At 35.8% G+C, this 19,607-nt stretch overlaps 1 protein-coding gene across 2 annotated transcripts in view; it reads right to left on the bottom strand.

Moving 5' to 3' along the window:
• Positions 1 to 18,197, bottom strand: part of zgc:92242 (uncharacterized protein LOC436899 homolog) — a 19,648-nt gene extending 1,451 nt beyond the window's left edge. The window contains exons 1-5 of one of the 2 annotated variants that reach the window (XM_056250195.1): positions 18,047 to 18,197; positions 15,135 to 15,515; positions 8,801 to 8,948; positions 6,838 to 6,928; positions 5,194 to 5,486 (exon numbers count right to left, since the gene is read on the bottom strand). In XM_056250195.1, coding sequence (XP_056106170.1) covers positions 5,194 to 5,486; positions 6,838 to 6,928; positions 8,801 to 8,948; positions 15,135 to 15,315 — 713 coding nt within the window. In that variant the 5' untranslated portion in view covers positions 15,316 to 15,515; positions 18,047 to 18,197. The remainder of the gene's footprint in view (positions 1 to 5,193; positions 5,487 to 6,837; positions 6,929 to 8,800; positions 8,949 to 15,134; positions 15,516 to 18,046) is intronic. The other variant, XM_056250194.1, reaches the window with a different exon arrangement.
• Positions 18,198 to 19,607: the final 1,410 nt, after the last annotated feature.

Below are 19,607 nucleotides of genomic sequence, written 5' to 3'. Positions count from 1 at the left end.
ATTATGGTGATCAGTGTTTACTTTAGTTGGGCAGTTTGACTCTTAGCATTTTAAGTTAAATTTTGGTCTTTGTAACAGTGTTTACCAAAGCACATAATTTGTTACATAGGAAAACAAAACCAAAGGTGTTCAGGTGTTATAGTTTTCATTATCAAAAAAGGAGAATGAATCACTAATCTTATCCTGAACCCTGACCAAAAGTTGTAATTTGTTATTAATAAATAACTTTGACCTTACTTGACACAGGGTATTTTTGTATACATTTTTTGATTAAAAAAAAAAAAATCATTATAATTTTTTTTTAGAAACAAACAGACATCAAGAATCACCATATGAATCTCAACAATGGTGACATGCTTCAGGCTACAATGCATGCTGGGAGTTTTAAACTATGTAGCCTCCCAGAATGCATTGCGGCATAAAGCATGTCACCGTTGTTGAGATTCATATGTAGATTCTTGATGTCTGTGTGTCTGCCCAAATATTACATTCCCAATTTTAGAAAAAATATCAGCTTGATGTCTGATCTGTATAAAAAAATGTATTAATGACAAATGACCACTTTCGGTTGTTTTTTGTATTTTATTATGTTGTAAACTATACGCCTATCACTAGACCACTTTTGTTTCTGACTTTCTTTGCAACAAATGATGTATGATGACCATAAATTCACATAAGAAGTCTAGAGTCAAATTGCCCAACTAAAGGCAACACTGTTCACCATAATGGTGGCAAAAATTGTACAATGGTCAATTTTTACCATCGTTGTGTTTTTAATTGGCTAATACGGAACTTAGTAAATGTACAGTAAATTGTAATAAATTACAGCATTTTACTGTAATAATGCTACTATAATCACAGTAGCACTGCTGTATAAATACAGTACTTTATTGTAACAGTAAACAGTAAAAATCCTGTATATTACTTGCTGTAAATTTACTGCAATTAGTTGCCAGGAATTTCCTGTAAAATTACAATAAATTGTTAACAGTGTACCCAATACTTAAACTTAACAACTACCCAACTAACTATTAATAAGCGGTAATTAGGAGTTTATTGAGGCAAAAGTCGTAGTTAATAGTGGGAGTTGAACCCTAAACTAAAGTGTGACCTATATTATACACTACCGTTCAAAAGTTTGGGGTCAGTGAGAATTTTATTTTTATGTTTTGGAGGAAAGAAATCAATACTTAATTTGATCGAAAGTGACAGTAAAGACATTTATAATGTTACAAAAGATTCTATGTCAAACAAATGCTGTTCTTTTGTACAACTGACAGACCAACAACTGTTTCAACATTGATAATAATAATAAATGTTTCTTGAGCATCAAATCCTCATATTATACTGATTTGTGAAGGATCATTTGACACTGAAGACACTGACACTGGTGATGCTGAAAATTCAGCTTTGATCACAGGAATAAATTACACTTTACTATATATTCACACAGAAAACAGCTGATTTACACTGGAATAATATTTAATACTATAACTGATTTTTGTTGTATTTTTAATCAAATAAGCGCAGCCATGGTTAGCAGAAGAGAATTCTTTTAAAAGTATTTAAAATCGTACCGACCCCAAACTTTTGAACGGTAGTGTATATACAGTAAATATATAATTAAGATTGTTAAAGATAACTTTTTTATTTTTGTAAAATTATATACACACATATATATTATATAAACAAACTTTAATGTTAGATGTGATTAATCGCTCCGTGCAGGAGCGCGGCTATGATCTGGTTCAGAGCCACAAGGACCTCGCGAGAGGTCACGACTAAGGAAATAAAGTAGTAAAGGACGAAGAGAGTACAAATAACATGAGCGTGAGGTAGAGGGTATAAAGGCTACGGGAGTGATGACTCAATTTGAATGTGTTAAACGGGGTGAGACAGGTGGTCAGGGAATAGGTGAAGGGGTGATTGAGGTAGAAGGAGGTAGAGACAGAGAGATGGAGGAGGATGCTCGTGGGGACCGTGGTTGACTTCAGAGACAGATGCTGTGGAGAGCGAGACTCAGGAGAGGCCAGGGGAGAGCTGTATTTTTAGACTTTCCCTGAGGGGTCTAAGCCTGGAGTTCCACCCCCTTCACGCTTTTCCTGTGAGACCAACTCTCTGCCAGAACTTTTTTTCTTCTTCTGCACTGACTTGGGGGTCTTTACTATGCCCTCTACATGCAGTTTTTTTCCTTGTATTCACGTGACGCAACCTTTATTTCTAAGTTGCAAGCAACGACGCGGCAACACAAGACCGTTCCCATAATGACTGAAAACATCTAACCAGGTGCAATGTGGCAAAGTCATCATCAGCGATAAATACACTGTTCCAGATAATCTAAAATAAATCCAAATAACCTATTCCAATCAAGACATTTTAGAGACATTCACACTCACGTTTAAGCACTTTAAAAGTTTGAATAAAAAAGTAAATTTGTCTTTAAAATGTCAGTCAAGTGAAATGTTTGCATTTGCCACGCTAACATTTGAGAATGTACATATTGCTGGACAAAAGTTGTTCAATTATCTCAACAGCTTTAAAACTACTGATATTTATAAAATAAATTTGTATGAAAGGTTTCAAACCTAAAATTATGCCATTTAGTTTTTTTTTTTTTTTAAATTAAGACACCATTTTAAATAGTTTTCTTAGTCTGTTCATTTGTTCGGACAGTTGCACCACCTGACATTTTGGGGGTTTAAGATAAGAAAACCAATTTAAATGTACTAAAAATGAATTCAAACTCAATACGTTTTATAGAATAATGGGATATACAGTATGTCATGAATTTATCAAATTATTTTAAAAGGAAATAATGCACTTGACACAAAATATGCAAGTCATGCCATTGACCCATTTATATATATAATAGTTATACTATTTCTACATATTTAAATATTTAATATAAATATGCATATTTGAATATGTTCAGGTATTTGATGCTTTTATTTAATCGCTTCAAGCAGCATTTTCACGTTTCACACGCATTGACAAAAGCTGTCACAGGTTGCAAATAAACAACTTCCGGTCGCTGTAAACCTAAATCTTAAAGGGATAGAAATAAAATGGAAATAAGCTTTTAAATAAAATATTTAAGTGAAATCTTTAAAATTTAAATTAAATCTTTTCATCATATAAAGCAATCGAGTCTCCTCAGAAAGTTTGGACTAAAGCGCTCATTATGGATTCGTTTTACAATGTCTTAACTTTTTTTTGAAGCGTCAAAGTGGTAGTTGCGTAGCTGTCAATGGAGGGACAGAAATCTCAGATTTCATCAAAAAAGATCTTGAAGATGAACAAATTCATCTTTGCGACGACATGAGGGTGAGTAATTACAGAATTTTCATTTTTGGGTGAACTTAAATGAATGACTTTTGGGCACTTGGAAAAATATATGACGTCGAGATCGTGAGATTCGTGACGCTAGCGGTACTACGTGCAAAAACTAGATCGTTCTTACCAACGGCTCTGGTTCTAACTAGACAGCTGTGCTGATTATAATGGGGGAGCAGTCTAGTTTTGTCACGTCTCTCTCTTTCTTTCCCTCTCATGAGTTGAGCCGTGGTTCCTGTTGATGTTTCTCTGGCCGTTCCCTGCAGCCGTGACCCCCTGACTGCGTTTGCTGTCGCCATGGAAACGTAGGATAAGCGCAAATTCCCGCTCCAGCGCACACATATGCGCGCGCGCGCACGCACAGACTGAGTGAGTCACACACACACACACACAAACCCACACTCAATGCATCATGTATCCACTTTAACAAAAAAACAAAACAAATCACTAAGTAAGTGCAATATTATTTAAGGTGACGACACAAACAACACCTGACCAACATCTGACCTCCCAAGCTGAAAGTCAGGTGACCGTTACTTACAGGTACGTTAATATGTTGGAATCCTGTAAACTCGTGCTTGCTTTCTGTTTCTAAAGAAGTTTGGTTGTAGTTTTTGTGTTGGTCTGTAAACAAAGCAACATTTTAGTGCGCAAAGACCAGCGCAAAGTTGCCTGTTTTTGAATATTACCCGCAGCTGGTAAACAAAGGAAAGTGTTGCAGTGACTGGTGTGTCCTGCAGGTGGCGCACGCAGGCCTTGGTTTACAGACTCGCTGTTGGTTGTGCTAATGATACTAGAAGTCCACTAGATGGCGCTTTCTGTTCGTTTACATCGACAACAACATGAAAGTCCCTTTTTAAATGTAAAATGGCCATAAACCACATATAAATGTAGATCGTTAATTCCCAGGTTATCTGTTAATTTTCTGATATATTTAAAAACATTTGTATAATGTTTGTAGTTTAAGTTGGGAAACTTTCCTTTTTAATGTTTTTGAAAGAAGTCTCTTCTGCTCATCAAGGCTGCATTTATTTAATTAACATACAGAAAAAAACAGTAATATTTTGAAATATTATTACAATTTAAAATAATGCTTTTCTATTTTAATATACTTTAAAATATCATTTATTTCTGTGATGTAAATCTGAATTTTCAGCATCATTAGGCTACTCCAGTCTTTTGTGGCATGATGATCCTAAAAAAGCATTATAATATGCAAATTTGATGCTCAGTTATTATCAATGTTGGAAACAGCTGCTCGCTTAATTCTTTTTTGGAACCTGTGATACTTTTTTCAGGATTCATTGATGAATAAAAAGTTAAAAAGAACAGCATTTATTTATTATATCAATTTAAGACTTCATTGGAAAATAAAATAATTAATTTATTTCAAAAAAAGAAAGAAAAAAATCACTGAAGCACATATATATATATATATATATATATGTGTGTGTGTGTGTGTGTGTGTGTGTGTGTTTGTGTGTGTGTGTGTGTGTTATTAATTTTAAAATATTGTATATTAGTTTATGGAAAGTTGAAAAATTACACAAATGAGGGTTTCAACATGTATTTAGACATCTCTTAAATATTGGTCACAAACCTCATAGAAAATGAATTAAACAACGAAAAGTTACAATCTTTATAGAAAATAAATAAGCCTAGATAATAAAATAACTCAAATAAGTTTAGTTTGACCTCCTGGGAATCGAAAACCAAAATCCTAACCTATCCATCCATTGCGATTGTTATTATATTATATGCAGATAAATGTTAATAATGTTGTGCTGTGCTTTCAGTTTGGCTTGTTCTACGGTGTTTTCGTGGTTGATTGTTGAAATAATACCTTGCATTAATTCGGACTCTTCTTCTATGCTCTTACCTTTGTCTGGTGTGGGTGTGTCCAGTGGGCGTGTCTGGTCGCTGATTGACAGCTGCGCTTTTATTGCTCTGTGCAGCTGAATCTCTCTCAGTCTGTCTGCTACTGTTGTCTCGCTGTTGCTCATGTGTGATCTGTAAATGCCCTTGTCCTCCTCCGCACTGCCTGAGTCTGAGTCGTCTGTTTGGCCCCTGCTGTCGTCAGCTGACTGATCAGAACCGCTGTCCTGCTTGGACTCATCTGAGACTGTTGGAGAATCGCTGAGCTCCTCTGCTTTCTGGGGCAGATTGAAATGAAACTCATTTGTAAACACTTATAAAACCGGAGTTGACAAATTCAGAGACACAAACAGAGGAGAAGGAGTGTTGTTGTTGTGTGTGTGTGTGTGTGTGTGTGTGTATTCCCTCTGGCACTATGGCACTGATGCCATCTGATACCGTTTAATTCTCTGCCCAGGCTCTAAACCATCTGCTCAGGGGAGCTTGGCCAGTACAACTACACACACCCATCCTCTTATTATTATTGCTGCTCTTATTATTAATATCACACACACACACACACACACACACACACACACACACACACACACACACACACACACACACACACACACACACACACACACACACACACACGTATATGTGGATCTTCTCACATAAATGCACATTCATATGTCAAATCACATTAGTGCTCACTCAGTTGAACACACACCGATCATGCACGTCAAGTCAAGTCAAGTCATCCTCATTTATATAGCGCTTTTAACAATGTAGATTGTTTCAAACCAGCTTTACAGAGATAAACTTAATATAATTTAAGGTATGCACATTCACATCACACGTGTTCTATCGTAGTTGGGGACTTTCCACTGATGTCTATTGTTTCAAGCTAATGATATTCATAATATCCCTCTATTCTAACCCTGTGCTTTTCATCTGGTGCTTCGAGACCCAAAATTGTGAGACGAGTTTTTTGGAGGGCCCTTAGAAGCGTGTAATGGAGATTACAGGTCATGCAAATTTATAAGGAGTCAAATTAGACGGATGCCAACATGGCATGGGCAGGTTGTGACATGATCCTCAAAAATCTCAAAAATACACAGAGTAAAAGAAAATACCACTCATTAAATACAATAATTCAGATTTTCTTTTTTAAATGGTCAGTTTTACTATTCAGTGCAACTTGGAAGCTTGTTTCTGCCAAACTTCCTTTGGCCTTGTTTCTTGTTTCTTTCTCAGACTTTTTTTCTCAGAATTGCGTGATATAAACTCACAATTGTGAATTATTAAGTCAGAATTGTGAGATAGGCTACAAACTCGCAATTCTGAGAAAAAAGTCAGTCTTTTTTTCTCAGAATTGGACTATAACTCGCAATTGCACGTTTAGGCCCATATCTCACAATTTTGAGAAAAAAAGTCAGAATTGCGAGATATAAACTCGCAATTGCAAAAAAAAAGAAAAGAAAAAAGGTCAGAATTGTGGATAAAAAAACCTTTTTTACATGTTTTTTTTATTCAGTTGAGAACCACTGTCCTAACAGTAGGCCTACCCCAACTTTTTATTTATTTTTATAAAAACATTATTTAGTTTTACAGGTCATGCAAACACACACACACACACACACACACCTTGAGCAGTAGCTGGATCCCTGGTTCTGTGCTGATTTGTTGTGCTCTGTCTGGTTTGGTCAAGCAGCTCATCACAGATTCTGCTTTTGGTCTGTGTAAGAAAAACACACATTTAGCTCTCTGTTTTGAATATTTGTATTGTTATTAATTACAATAATAGAACCTTTACAGAACCTTTTCTGTCAGTTGTATAGAACCTTTTACCATTATGGGATCATTGTTTTGGATTTAGTTTTTATTAGTTAGGTTTGTTTTAATCCACTTTTATTTGAACTAAACAAGCAGCTCGAAACATGCTTTATCAGTAAAGGGTAATTCCAGCGTTATGGATGTGACATTTGAACTCATAATGACAGGTGAAATGTCTCAGAAAAACAAAAACTTCTTACAATATTTAAATTGGAAATGCATATTCTCAGAGCACCCAATCTGGGGAATTGACAGGCAAAATATGTTTTTCTAAAATATATTTAAGCCCCCCCAAAAAAGGAAAATATGCATGCGTTATGGATGTGACGGGAAATGACAGAGTTTTTGGTATACTGTTCGATTTCCTTTAAAGTCTGTGAACTTTTAAATCCAATGTATAAATATTGCTATCCACATGATGAAGGGGTCTTAGCTGAACATAAAAATATCAATGTTTAAAATATATATTTTTATGAAGTGTATTATGAGGAAAAACCAACGTTATAGATGTGACAAAAACCCTGTTATGGATGTGACGAGTCTGCAATACATAGAATCTGTTTGGAAAATCAACAATCAAACCATCATGGCACTTTTGTTGACGCATAATGGCTGTATTTTCACATTAAGAAGACTGTCTGAAATGATTCTGTTCAGTTATGAGACGCGCTCAAGTTTACGTGTTGCAAGTGATCGCACCTCCATGCTATATTTGCTTATTTATTAAATCCAGGCAATTGGTTGGTGAAACTTTGATTTAAAATTAAGTTACAATTTATACAAAACGAAATTCACTTTAAATAAAGTCTTTCTACAAAACAAAACTTGAAATGAAGTGGCCAAAATCATTTCTGTCTTGAAACAGATCACAATAGTCATATGCATAATTTAATATGAAGCGTCCGTAACGGTCACGTCCGTAACGCATTATTATGGTTGTTCAGAGCAAAGTAGTGAGATGAATTGTCTATCCTAATAAGCATAAACATAATTTAGCTTTGTAAATAAAGTTTCAAGTTATTTGCATTTATAATTGTCATATTAAATAAACTAAACCTTTAAAACGTTATGGACGTGACAGTGCACTGAAGCGTCAAGACCTCTTTATTATAGCCCTTATAAATTCAACAGGCAGTGCTGTTATGACCAAATTAGTATTTTTATTTCTCAGGCATGCCTCCATCTTTCTGCAAAATGCTTACTGTTAAAATAAAGTTTAAAAAGGGGGGTCTTTGATACCTTTTTTGAAAGCATGAAATATGGCTGGTTGAAAATGTAATTTAAGCATTGTTGCTCACCTCATATCTGGTGGATAAACAAGGCAATTTTCTTAAAATTTTTGTTAAAGCACATTAATACAGTATATTACAGACCTAAATGGATAACTTAAAAAGGGTTTTGTTCTTTTGGTTAAAATGTTATTTTTTCATGGTAAAGATGACCTTTGCATGGAATTGCCCTAAAATAACTTGTTGAACATGAAAGTATTTAAGACATCTCTCTCCATATATAACCTTTTTAGGATCCTTAAAAATGTAGTCAAGAACCCTGGGTCTATATATTTTTTTCTATCAGTGATATTATAATTTTTTGTAGACTAGGCTATATTTTTACCTGCCGTTTGTTAGTTAGTGTGTAGGCTGCTACTTCCTGCTGATATTATTGAGGTTTATAGCTCTTTGAAATACTTGACTCGGATTGGTCTATGGTATTCATAATCCCTTCAATAGTATATTTCTGCCTGCTGATATTATTGCGGCAGAGGGCGTTGTACCTGTGGATATTGTTAGGGTTGGCTGCTTTCTTGTCCCTCAGCTCAGACAGGATGAGTTTTGGAGATTTGAGCTCATCCGATTCTCCGATAATACACACATGCACGTCGCCGTCACTGCCCAGCCGCCAGCTCACACTTTTACAAGGGCCTGAGGACAAAATGATATTATACATGTCAAGAAAATCAATATCTGAGAAGCAATAAATAAATGAGCAACACAATTAAGCTACAAAGACTAAAAGATGCACAACAGAAACAACAGTTCACATTTAGTCCCTATATTGCTTTTTGAACACACATATGGGTATTTTTGAGGTTTAATAGTTTGTAATTTTATTCTTTTCTTAACCCAAAGGACCAAGGTTTGGAAGGACCAGCGTGAAGCATATTTCTCCATTTGGACAGTCTTTTAAAATCGTATTTTGCCACAGTATTTTTGGGGGGAACACTACCAGGTGGCTTTCTACAGGCATTGACGCTAACCAGCCAAACCCTGATGCCTTGATTTCCATGATTACAGTCTGTAGCGTGTCCTTTTCACAGACAGAGGGCGCTGTGACATTGAGTGAAATTGATCCTGTGTATACTGTAGGTCATCCACTCCGGTTTAGAAGTGTGTTAATGTCATTCAGTGTGTAGATGCCAATGCCAGTGTTCGTCAGGATTGTATTATCGCCTTACAGACACTTGCACCAACCCACAAAAGCTGTGACTCTTTCCCAGTCACCCTCATCATTATTTCAGTGTGATTTAACCTTCTCAGATTGCACGAAATGTTTGAAGGCATGAAGTGAAGTGTGATCAACTGAAATGTGGTGCTTACGTAATACTGCAGGCACACAAAGAGGATCCTTGTGCGGATCATATGGGAGCGTAGTTCAGCTAACTACATCTAAAAGTACATTGTAATACCACAGATATCGCTGTGGGAATTAGAAAGAAAAATGTTAAGAATTTCCAAGCGTGAACAGTTTGTTCCAGGAGGGGACGATCTGTTTTTCTTTTTCCTTTATTTTGCATGCACGTAAGAGAAAACCTAACACCCTTCAGCTTCTTCAGAAAGGGTTACATAAAGAACCAGTTCTCCCGGTTGACAGTCTAAGACGAGGCAGATCAGATGGCTTCACAATTCACATGCATACAAGGATGAATTTAGAGAAGGTTTATTTTAGAAATCTCAGAAATGTTCAGTATGTGCAGCTGAAACTATGCAAGTTATCATATAAAACTGGCACACATCTTTAGGAGGTGTTTTTGCATGCTAATGGTTAGATCTGTCTGTGTGTGTTTATTTGTGTGTTTGTGTTGCTTGTTGCCTAGGTCGCTGTGTTGAACCATGCCGCTCAAAACCTGGTGTTTTTGAAAGGTGATGTAACAGGATGATGATAAATAGGTTTTCTTGAGGAGTGTTTCTTCACTTTTGCCCAGGGCTTAATGCGGCCAGAGAGATTAGAGCTACACCTAAAGGAACATAACCCATCAATAGTTGAGCTTTTTTATGTTATAAAACGTACAAATAAAGACAATACGCCCTCCAACATTTGAGGAGAAGAGATGTTTATAGCTTGGATCTTTCTGATCTCTTTCTTTTCTTTTGTCTCTTGTTGCTTGTACAAAAATAAAAAATTGTCATCATTTACCCTCAAGCCGTTCCAAACCTGTATGTCAAATATGTCTCGGTGTTTTACATACGATCTTCTTTTGTGTTCCACAGAAAGAGAAATCATATAGGGTTGGAACAACTTGACGGTGAGTAAATGATTACATGACAGATTTAAATTTTTGTGTAAATTGTCCATTTAAACTGCTTAAAATAGTCACAAATGAGATTCTTGTTGACAGGAGGCCTCAGCAAACTCCTAAAGGGGCCTCAAGATGGTATGAAATAATGAAATAATCAAGATATTTTTATTTTAAATCCTCTTTGAAGAACCAGGATTTCCAGAGTTTTGAAAAACCTACATACAAGGTAGCCTAATTATAAAAGTGTGATTTCAAGATCGGGAAAAGTTATATAAATAATGAGATCCTCTATCTCCTTGGTCATTTTATAAACATAAATTAATTTATTTATGCCAAGCTCTAAAATATGTTATCAGGTAGATATTTTGTAAGTTAAAAATATTTGTTTAAATCCTTATTAGTAAATCACTAACTGCTGGAAAGGTTAGGTCTTCCAGTGTTGTTGTGTGGACAGTGAGACAAAAAGGTGAGAAGCAATGAAGAGCCCAGTTTGGCAAATGAGAGCACAGTTTGAGATGTTGTTGAGATCATTTCTGAAACAAATGTGAGACTACTGAAAGAAAATTAGACTAAAGGGACTGTCACATTAGATTGTATGTTCCTTTCACTTCCAATGCAAGCATATGCTCATACAAAAGTTCATGTTTAAAGGGATACTCCACTTTTTTTTGCAAATAGGCCCATTTTACAACTCCCCCAGAGTTAAACTGTTGAGTTTTACCGTTTTTGAACCCATTCAGCCGATCTCCGGTTCTGGCGGTACCACTTTTAGCATAGCTTAGCATACATCATTGAAGTGGACAAGACCATTAGCATTTCTAAAAAAAAGAGCAGCAGGCGTAATGATATGACGCAACGCCTGAAAATAGTTCCGTTGTGTTGACGGAAGGTGGCCTATTTTCAGGCGCTGCGTCATATCATTACGCCTGCTGCTGCACTCATGGTACGGCAGTAAAGTTTCTTGATTATTACGCAGGAATGAGAGTATAGTTCCTAGCCATATCAGCCTAGAAAATCGCAACTTTACATTTTCCGTCGGTCTTAGTGCACGATGTAACTACAGAAGAGTCAAGTTTTAAATAGGAAAAATATCGAAACTCTTTGGTCATTTGTTTTTTAGAAATGCTAATGGTCTTGTCCACTTCAATGATGTATGCTAAGCTATGCTAAAAGTGGTACCGCCAGAACCGGAGATCAGCTGAATGGATTCAAAAACGGTAAAACTCAACAGTTTAACTCTGGGGGAGTTGTAAAATGAGCCTATTTCCAAAAAAAGTGGAGTATCCCTTTAATGAACTCTGAACTTGCACTGCATTTCACAGATTGACTTCATGGATGAAAATCAAACGGGGAGGAAATGGTTTTAAGAGTTTAAAGTGTCGCTATAGTAGATTGTGTATGTCCTGGAGTGTGACATCACATCCTGTTGCTAATATTCATTGACATGTATTAGATGTCTGAAGTAATTCCATAGGCTTAAGTCTAGACCACACCTCTAAATCTCCATTTGCTCTCCATTTAATCTCAGTGCTGTCTAAGAGAAACACTTTTCGTATTAAAGAGATCTCATTGGTGATTTGTCAGTGGGCAGCGAAAGAGACTCGGGTACAAAGTTCCAGCATTAGCTCGTAGTTTTGTGTGTTTGTGTACAGAAAGAACTGCCAACAGAAACTTCAACAACATTATTTATCTCGACTACCCCGCCGCAGAGCTGACACACAGTATCAGCTGAGACGACTGAAACCAGCCACACAGTGTTGAGCGAGAGAAAGAGAGACACAGCTGCGTTTCACAATGCTGCCATTGACATGAACTGTGAACCCTGCCATGTGCGTCCGCGGAGAGAAAATCTAAAGAGCACAGAAAGAGATTAGACTGTGTTCATGTCACACTGGAGTAAATTAATGAGAGTGTGGCTCGCTTTTGTGCAGAGGCTAAACAAGGCCTTGTGTCACATGTAGCCCATGTGACGTGACGAGATGAGAAACTGAAGCCGGAGGAGAAAACCAGAGCTATTGATAGGAACGCTTACGAGGACATTAACGTCCCCAAGCAAATGTTCTTTTAACAGTCAATTCCTGTTGGGTTGGATTCCATCGTCGTCAACACATGAACGTGGATGTTTTCTTCCCAGCCTGAGAACTTGGCTTCAAGTTCTCACAGATGTTACAAGCACACATTCATGCAGAGTTACGCAAATGTTTGTTGTCAAGAGTTTTTCCACATACTGTCATTTGCAAACCATATTATTGGCCTCTATTTTTTCTCTCTTCTCTATTCCAGGTTGTTCTGTTTTTGCATGCCTCCTGTTTCCCGAAAACATTCCATTCCCAAATCTCTTGTAAAACACATCCTTAGGGTTTAAAGCATTAGAAAGCCCTCAAATGTTCAGAGGAATTTACGTCGACCATTCCCCTAAGGCATATTACAGGGGTTAGATCCTAAAAAAGGCTCAACTACGGTATACTTGAATGCTGATGCTGTGGAGATAAACAGTTAGTGAGTGTTGTGTTGAGGTGCAAGGCCAGTGTTGAAAAGCTGGAATATGTCTCCGGTTTCGCCCGTGCAGCTGCAGGATGTCTCTGCGTCATGTTATGTGACTCTTTTAGGTCACTTCATTTCCTTTGGCCTTAAATATATGCAATCACCTCGAAATTACTTTACATCATTTTGCTGTTGATTTTCCTGTTAAGTCAGTGAGGGCGTGTTTGCTGTACTTGCGTATAAGGGTAAGTAGAGATTTAATAAAAGTGATTCGTTTTCTGATTGGCTAGGTTCACACAGCAAGGGGTGATCTCACTAAATCAGGCTCTCAATATAACCTAAAAAATATAAAGGTAATAACTGTATGTGGACTATTATACAAAATATTGAAAAATCAACCTAGAAACCTTAGTAATAAAATGGGAAAATCAAATGAAGATATAATTGGAAGTGGGAGATTAGGAAGCCCATTAATGATTAATATTAGTTATTATTGTTGTTAGTTATTCATTATTATAAAAAAATATATAATAGAAATATTAAAATTAATTTGCTTTTAAAAATGTTGGTTACGTAAAGCGATTGTCTCTTTAATACCTGAGCTGAACTGCTGTTTGAATCACTAGAATCACTCTTCAAAAGTTTCTCCATAGGGTTCAATTCAACTATTTTTGAAACTCGTCATCAGAACAAAAAGAAATATTGTTGCCTCATACACTCAATACCAGGTCTGTGAGGTCAAATTATGATGTCATACACAAAATAATGCGTAATTAAGAACAAACCCTCTGTCACCTGTCTTTTTTTCTCTTTTTTTTCTCTTTTTTTCAAAATCCATTACTTTATGTGTGAAAACAGGTTTGACTGAGTCATTTTGTCATGTTTGTAATTTTGTAAAACCAGCAGAAGTCAGTGACATCTGATCTCTGAATCCGTTCCTAAATGAGCATTTGATACGGAAATTTTTCTTTTTGTTCCGATGACGCATTTCAGTTTTGAGCAGTTTGAGACACTGAGATCTTATCTGAAACTCTAGAGGAGTCACACGTGAGATTACTCTCTCTATTCATCTCACTACTGTCTTGGAGAAACTATTCTTATATTACAGCGATTCTCGTTGTGATTTTCTTCCCTATTAAAGAAGATATTTAGGTTAAAATGTTCCTCTGAGCAGCTGTAAGTTTTAATGTATTTTTTGTAGGGTTTGTGATCCAGACTGCTGTTGAATAGCAGTCTGTTTTATGCCAGATAGCTAAATGCACATCTATATTTCTCTCCATCATTCACTTTTAGTTGTTTCTCATTTAATAGCTCGATCTCTGTTGCTACAGCATTTCAGTCCTTAAGACTCTCTCTTTTCTTTATTTCTCTCTGCGAGAAATTAATCCTACTTCTCTACCATTTCTCAAACAAAGAGCCTCTATATTCAAAAGCAATCATGCACCAGATCAGACATGTTTAATACCTGAAGTGTGTGTGAACACTAGTGTATTTCTCTCTCCAACAGAGCTGAACTGCTGTGTGAATGTAGCCGTATTCACTAGCTTCCCTTAAGGGTTCAATTTAACTATTGAAACGTGTTTTAGCCATTAAAGAAAACTTATTTAGTTTCGTATTTATGTTTTAATATTATGACTTTTGTTTAATTTAATGTTGAATATGAAAGTGAATGTATTGAACGGCAATAAGTTGGGAGACGTGGAGTGGGTCAGACGTGATTTTTGCCCACATCATTAAGTTTTGTTGCGTAGAAAGCCTTTTTTTGTTTTTTAAAGTGAAGTACGTTTTGTGTACATTATAGATACATTTCAATCAATGTCTCATCAACTAATTGTCTGGATTCAACAAATAAGAAGCTAACCAAGAACTTGGAGTAAGGCCGAAACAAAACACGTCATCGGAACAAAAGAAAGATTATCGCCTCATACGCCCAATATATATCCATCTGGGTCCGTGAGGTCCAATTATGATTCCACACACAAAAGAATGTGTTATTAACAACAAACAGAGACGCACAAAAGCATATTTAGCTGTTCTGTAAATAGTTTTTGTCTCCTCACAGAATGACAGATGTGGCAGTATTTTTAGAAAGGGTGTAAGTTCATACCTTTCTTTTGCCGGAGCTTTTCTTTTTTTACCCCCTCCTTGCCATCCACCTCTTCCTGCTCCTTCCAGCGCCTGACTTGTTCCTCTCTCATTTTGAAGAACAAGATCTTCTTCTGTTCCTCATTCAGGGCCTCTAGTACATCAGGGTCTATGTACATGTCAGTGAGGATTTGCTGCAGCATGTTGGTTCTGTATGTGTGTTGTAGGCTTTTGAATAAGTGTGCTGGTATACAAAATCGCTTTCTGAAGAGTCCAGCTTCTTTTTGGGAATTCTTATCGCCCTTTCCTCTAACAAAAGCTCCCTCTATCTTTCAGAGATTGGCATTTTAGATCCTGCTGCCGAGTTCGTTCTTGTCCCACACTCTGGCCATGTGATTCCAGTCTGAAAGAGAGGGAGAGAAATGGGAGGAGGTAAAGAAAGAAAGATCCATTACAGCATCTGTTGCCATTTTTGATCAGCCCCTCTTTATGGGCGACTCTTTATATCTCTGCATCAATTCATCCTGATTTCATTAGTAAAACAATTAAGCTTCCCACTCTAATTCCCTTTTTCTGAAGCGAGCAGAGAGCCGTTTTATTCCTCTTTAGTCAGGCTGAAGCTCTCAGATGCTGCTGTTTTGTTTTGAGAGGAGTTTTTTTTCTTGGAAGATCATGATAATAAATTCATATTGATCCACAGGAAAGAAAATTCCCAAATGAGATCTCTGAATATCTCAGTTATTAAGCAGCAATGTGGATTTTCTTGAATCTTCTATACTCCAAAAAATATTTTTTGTCTCTTGCTCAGTTTGATTAATTAAAATGAGCTAAAGTTGTTTTTTACATTTTGTCACAACTTAATTTATTCGTTCAATCAACCTAATATATTTCAAACTGAAGTTTATGTAATTCATTTGTGTTAAAACTAGATGAACTAACTAGGCAGTAGATCTGTAGTTCCCAGCATGCTTTGTAAGGGACTGAATTAGGAGAGTAAATTTAGGGATTAAAGTGTTATTTTATGTATTTTTCAGTTAAGGGAAATATGTTATGTTAGTGTTTACTGTTTAGTTATGTTAGATGTTTAGAGGAGTTTCTGTAATGTTTTTGAATTTTGGTTACCATTATGCAGATGAGTGGCACCTGTGTGCTTATGTCAACACTGACACCAGTCTTTTCTTATTTGTTGTTCATTATATAGCTGCATTGATATCATATAACAATGAATAAAACTGATTGTTTGAACATAAGAAAAATAAATCGCAGTAAATTAATATACACATCAAGTTGAACCAACATAAAAAACTTTTAGTTAAGTTAAACATGCTAGAGTAGCCTATATTAAACCAGCCAATCAATGTAAACCAACTAAATTGTGTTGACCCAACTACACTAAATTAAATTGTGGGGGAAAAAATTATTGAATTACATTAAGTAAAGGTAATGAATTCATTTGAGTGTATCTAGATTCTCGTTGTGTCCCAGCAGTTTCTTTTAAACCTCAATTCATACAAAACGACTTGAATATGCCTCTGCAACGATGAATATGTTTAATTCTTGAATAAAAGCAATTTATACACCAAAGCATTTATACACCAAATCAATGTGTGTGTGGCAAGACCAACAAGTTTTGTCATGTGACAGGGAAATCATAAAACTAAGTAAACCCCTATAAAATAAATCAAATGAAGATCAAATGAAGTAACCCTGAGAACAATGGGTATTGATGATTTAAAAATTAATTTAAAGTTAATCATATTTATGTGTAAAAAAAAAAAAGTTTGACTTAGTCATTTTGACATGTTTGTCAGTTTGTAAATCAAGCAGAAGTCAGTGACTGATCTGTTTGTGGCATCATAATTGAATTGTGAACCCATTTTTCATTAGTTGAATTGAAGGAGTGTCTTCTGAACACTGATTTCTAGTGAGCGGCGCAGTTTGAGACACTGTTGAGATCTTAACCGAAGATCTAGTGGTCATACTTGAGAGTAAAACACTCTCGATTAATCTCACTGCTGTCTATGAGAAGTGATTCACATATTGATTCTCATTGTGATGTTCTTCCCTGTGGGGGTTAAAGGAGATTGTTTGGGCAAATGTTCCTCTAAGCAGCTGTAAGTTGATGTTTTAGGGGTTGTGATCGTTTTATGCCAGATATCTGTGTGTATTTCCTTTCTCTGTTGACTTTAGCTAAATGCACATCTATATTGCTCTCCCTCATTCAATTAATTTAGTTGTTTCTCATTCAGTAGCTCCATCTCTGTTGCTGTTTACACAGATTATACAACATTTCAGCCCTTAAAACTCTCTCTCTCTCTCTCTTTATTTCTCTCTGCCAGAAATTAATCCTACTTTTCTACCATTTCTCAAACAAAGAGCCTCTCTGTATTCAAAACCAATCATGCACCAGGTCAGACATGTTTCCACACCAAACAACTAACAAAGCCATTCAAAACTAACAAAGAAGCAATCAATTAATAAACATCTGTGCTTTTTAATTAGAGTGATATGGAGCAAGCACAGCAACTTTGAGTTTACTCAAGCAAAACCAACAATCTGAGCATGAAAGGTTAGAATGCAGCTGAAATAACATGTTAAAACTGTGATGATGCATCAGAGAAGACTTTGAATTTGGGTATGTTAAGGATAGACAATAGACACAGCCAGAGACTGAGACGTTTACTCAAAGACTCACGACTCAAACGACTCTGGAAGTTGGCAAAAGAGCAACTAAAAGAAACAAAGCAAGAGAGAAAGCAGCCGCTAGCTCTGTAACTGTCTGACCTGTTCCTCAGCACATGAGAAAGAGAGAGATAAGACAGAGAGATCGAGAGAAAGAGAGAATGAAAAAGCTGTAAAGATGAGGACAAAGAAACAGCTGAGTGCTTATGAAGTCTGCTGAGAAAGAGAGAAAAGTGAACTAGTAGTACTCACATTCTGAGCTGGAGGAGTGTGCAGTGGAGTTGTGTGAGTGAAACAGGCAGCAGCATGTGTGTGTGTGTGTGTGTGTGTGAGAGCGTGTTTCTTTCTCTCGCCTGCTTTTGTATTTGAGTGCACTCGTGTGACATCATAGCATTCTTTCTCCCTCCCTCTCTCAGACTTCCTCACTCCAGCTCTCCTTCCTTGTCTCCTCCCTCTCTATTTCAATGTGCTTCATTGGCATAACAAAAACAGCTTCATTTGAATTGCCAAATCACCAGGTTAGACTGAAAATGGGAACAATTTACAGTGTATAGTTGAAAAGTATAGTATGTAAAACAATCTTTAATGTTAATTTATAAATATACATATGTTTGCTGTTAATTCAGATTTGTTCATATTACTTATTTTTTAATTTAATGTTAATTTATACAACTTGAAATATTAACAATGTAGTAGTATTTGTCGAAGAGTAATAATCAAGATTAATAAGTGCTGTAAAAGTATCGTTCACTGTTATTTTATGTTTGCTAAAGCATTAACTAATGTTAACTTATGAAACCTTGCATGGTGTGAATTTACCAAAGATCTAGATCTATTACGTTAATGGTACAGTACATTAAAATGCAAGTCATACAAAAAATTACTAGAATAATTTAACATGTTTTTAATGTCTCATAGTCACTTTTTGGGACTTAAAGACAAAAATGACTGTTGTCTAACTTCTGCGAAATTAGTCATATTTACTAAAAATAAGCACTTAATTTAGTTTAATTACATATATTAATACTATTATTAATCATTTAAAAATACAATATTTACAAAAAAAAAAACATGAATCTGATTAAATCGTATCACATATTTTGGCATTTCTATGAATAGGCACATTTGTTCACGGTAAAATAAAAAAAAAGTCTTGCACGGCTCATTTTCATCTTAAGTTGACCATATATTATATATATATTTATGTTTGAAAACATTTTTTGAAGTATAAATGTCTGTCATTTTGTGGGCGTCAGCAGACGTAAATTAGTATTTAGAGAACGGTCAAATATGCGTTTGTGTCACTCTGACAGCAGGTTAGTGTGTTTGTTACTAATTCCATGCTTTTGTGTGTGACATCATCGAACGTTAACTACACAGAACCCAGTTAGCTATATTTGACAGTTTGACACAAAAACTTTTTTTTTTTCCCATGACGCATTTCAGTAGTCTATGGAGAGTCTTCTGAACACTGATTCTAGTGAGCGGTGCAATTTAGAGATCTTATCTGAAGCTCTAGTGGAGTCACACTTGAGATTACTACACTCTCTATTTAATGATTGATATATTACACTGATTCTCATTGTGATTAATCTTTCCAGTGGGGGTTTTCTTCCAACAACAACAACAACAACAACAACAACAACAACAAAAAAAAAAAAAAAAAAATATATATATATATATATATATATTAGGGGTGTAACGGTTCATAAAATTCACTGTTCGGTTCGGTACGTTTCCGATACAGCAAAAAGAAAGAAATGCCAGAGAAATTTCCTTGATTTAATTATTTTAATTATATTTTTAATAAAAC

The sequence above is a fragment of the Rhinichthys klamathensis genome, unplaced genomic scaffold (genome assembly GCF_029890125.1).
Source record: "Rhinichthys klamathensis goyatoka isolate OS25496 unplaced genomic scaffold, OSU_Roscu_1.1 h1tg000068l_1, whole genome shotgun sequence".
NCBI lineage: Eukaryota > Metazoa > Chordata > Actinopteri > Cypriniformes > Leuciscidae > Rhinichthys > Rhinichthys klamathensis.
This window is presented reverse-complemented; position numbering and strand designations above follow the sequence as displayed.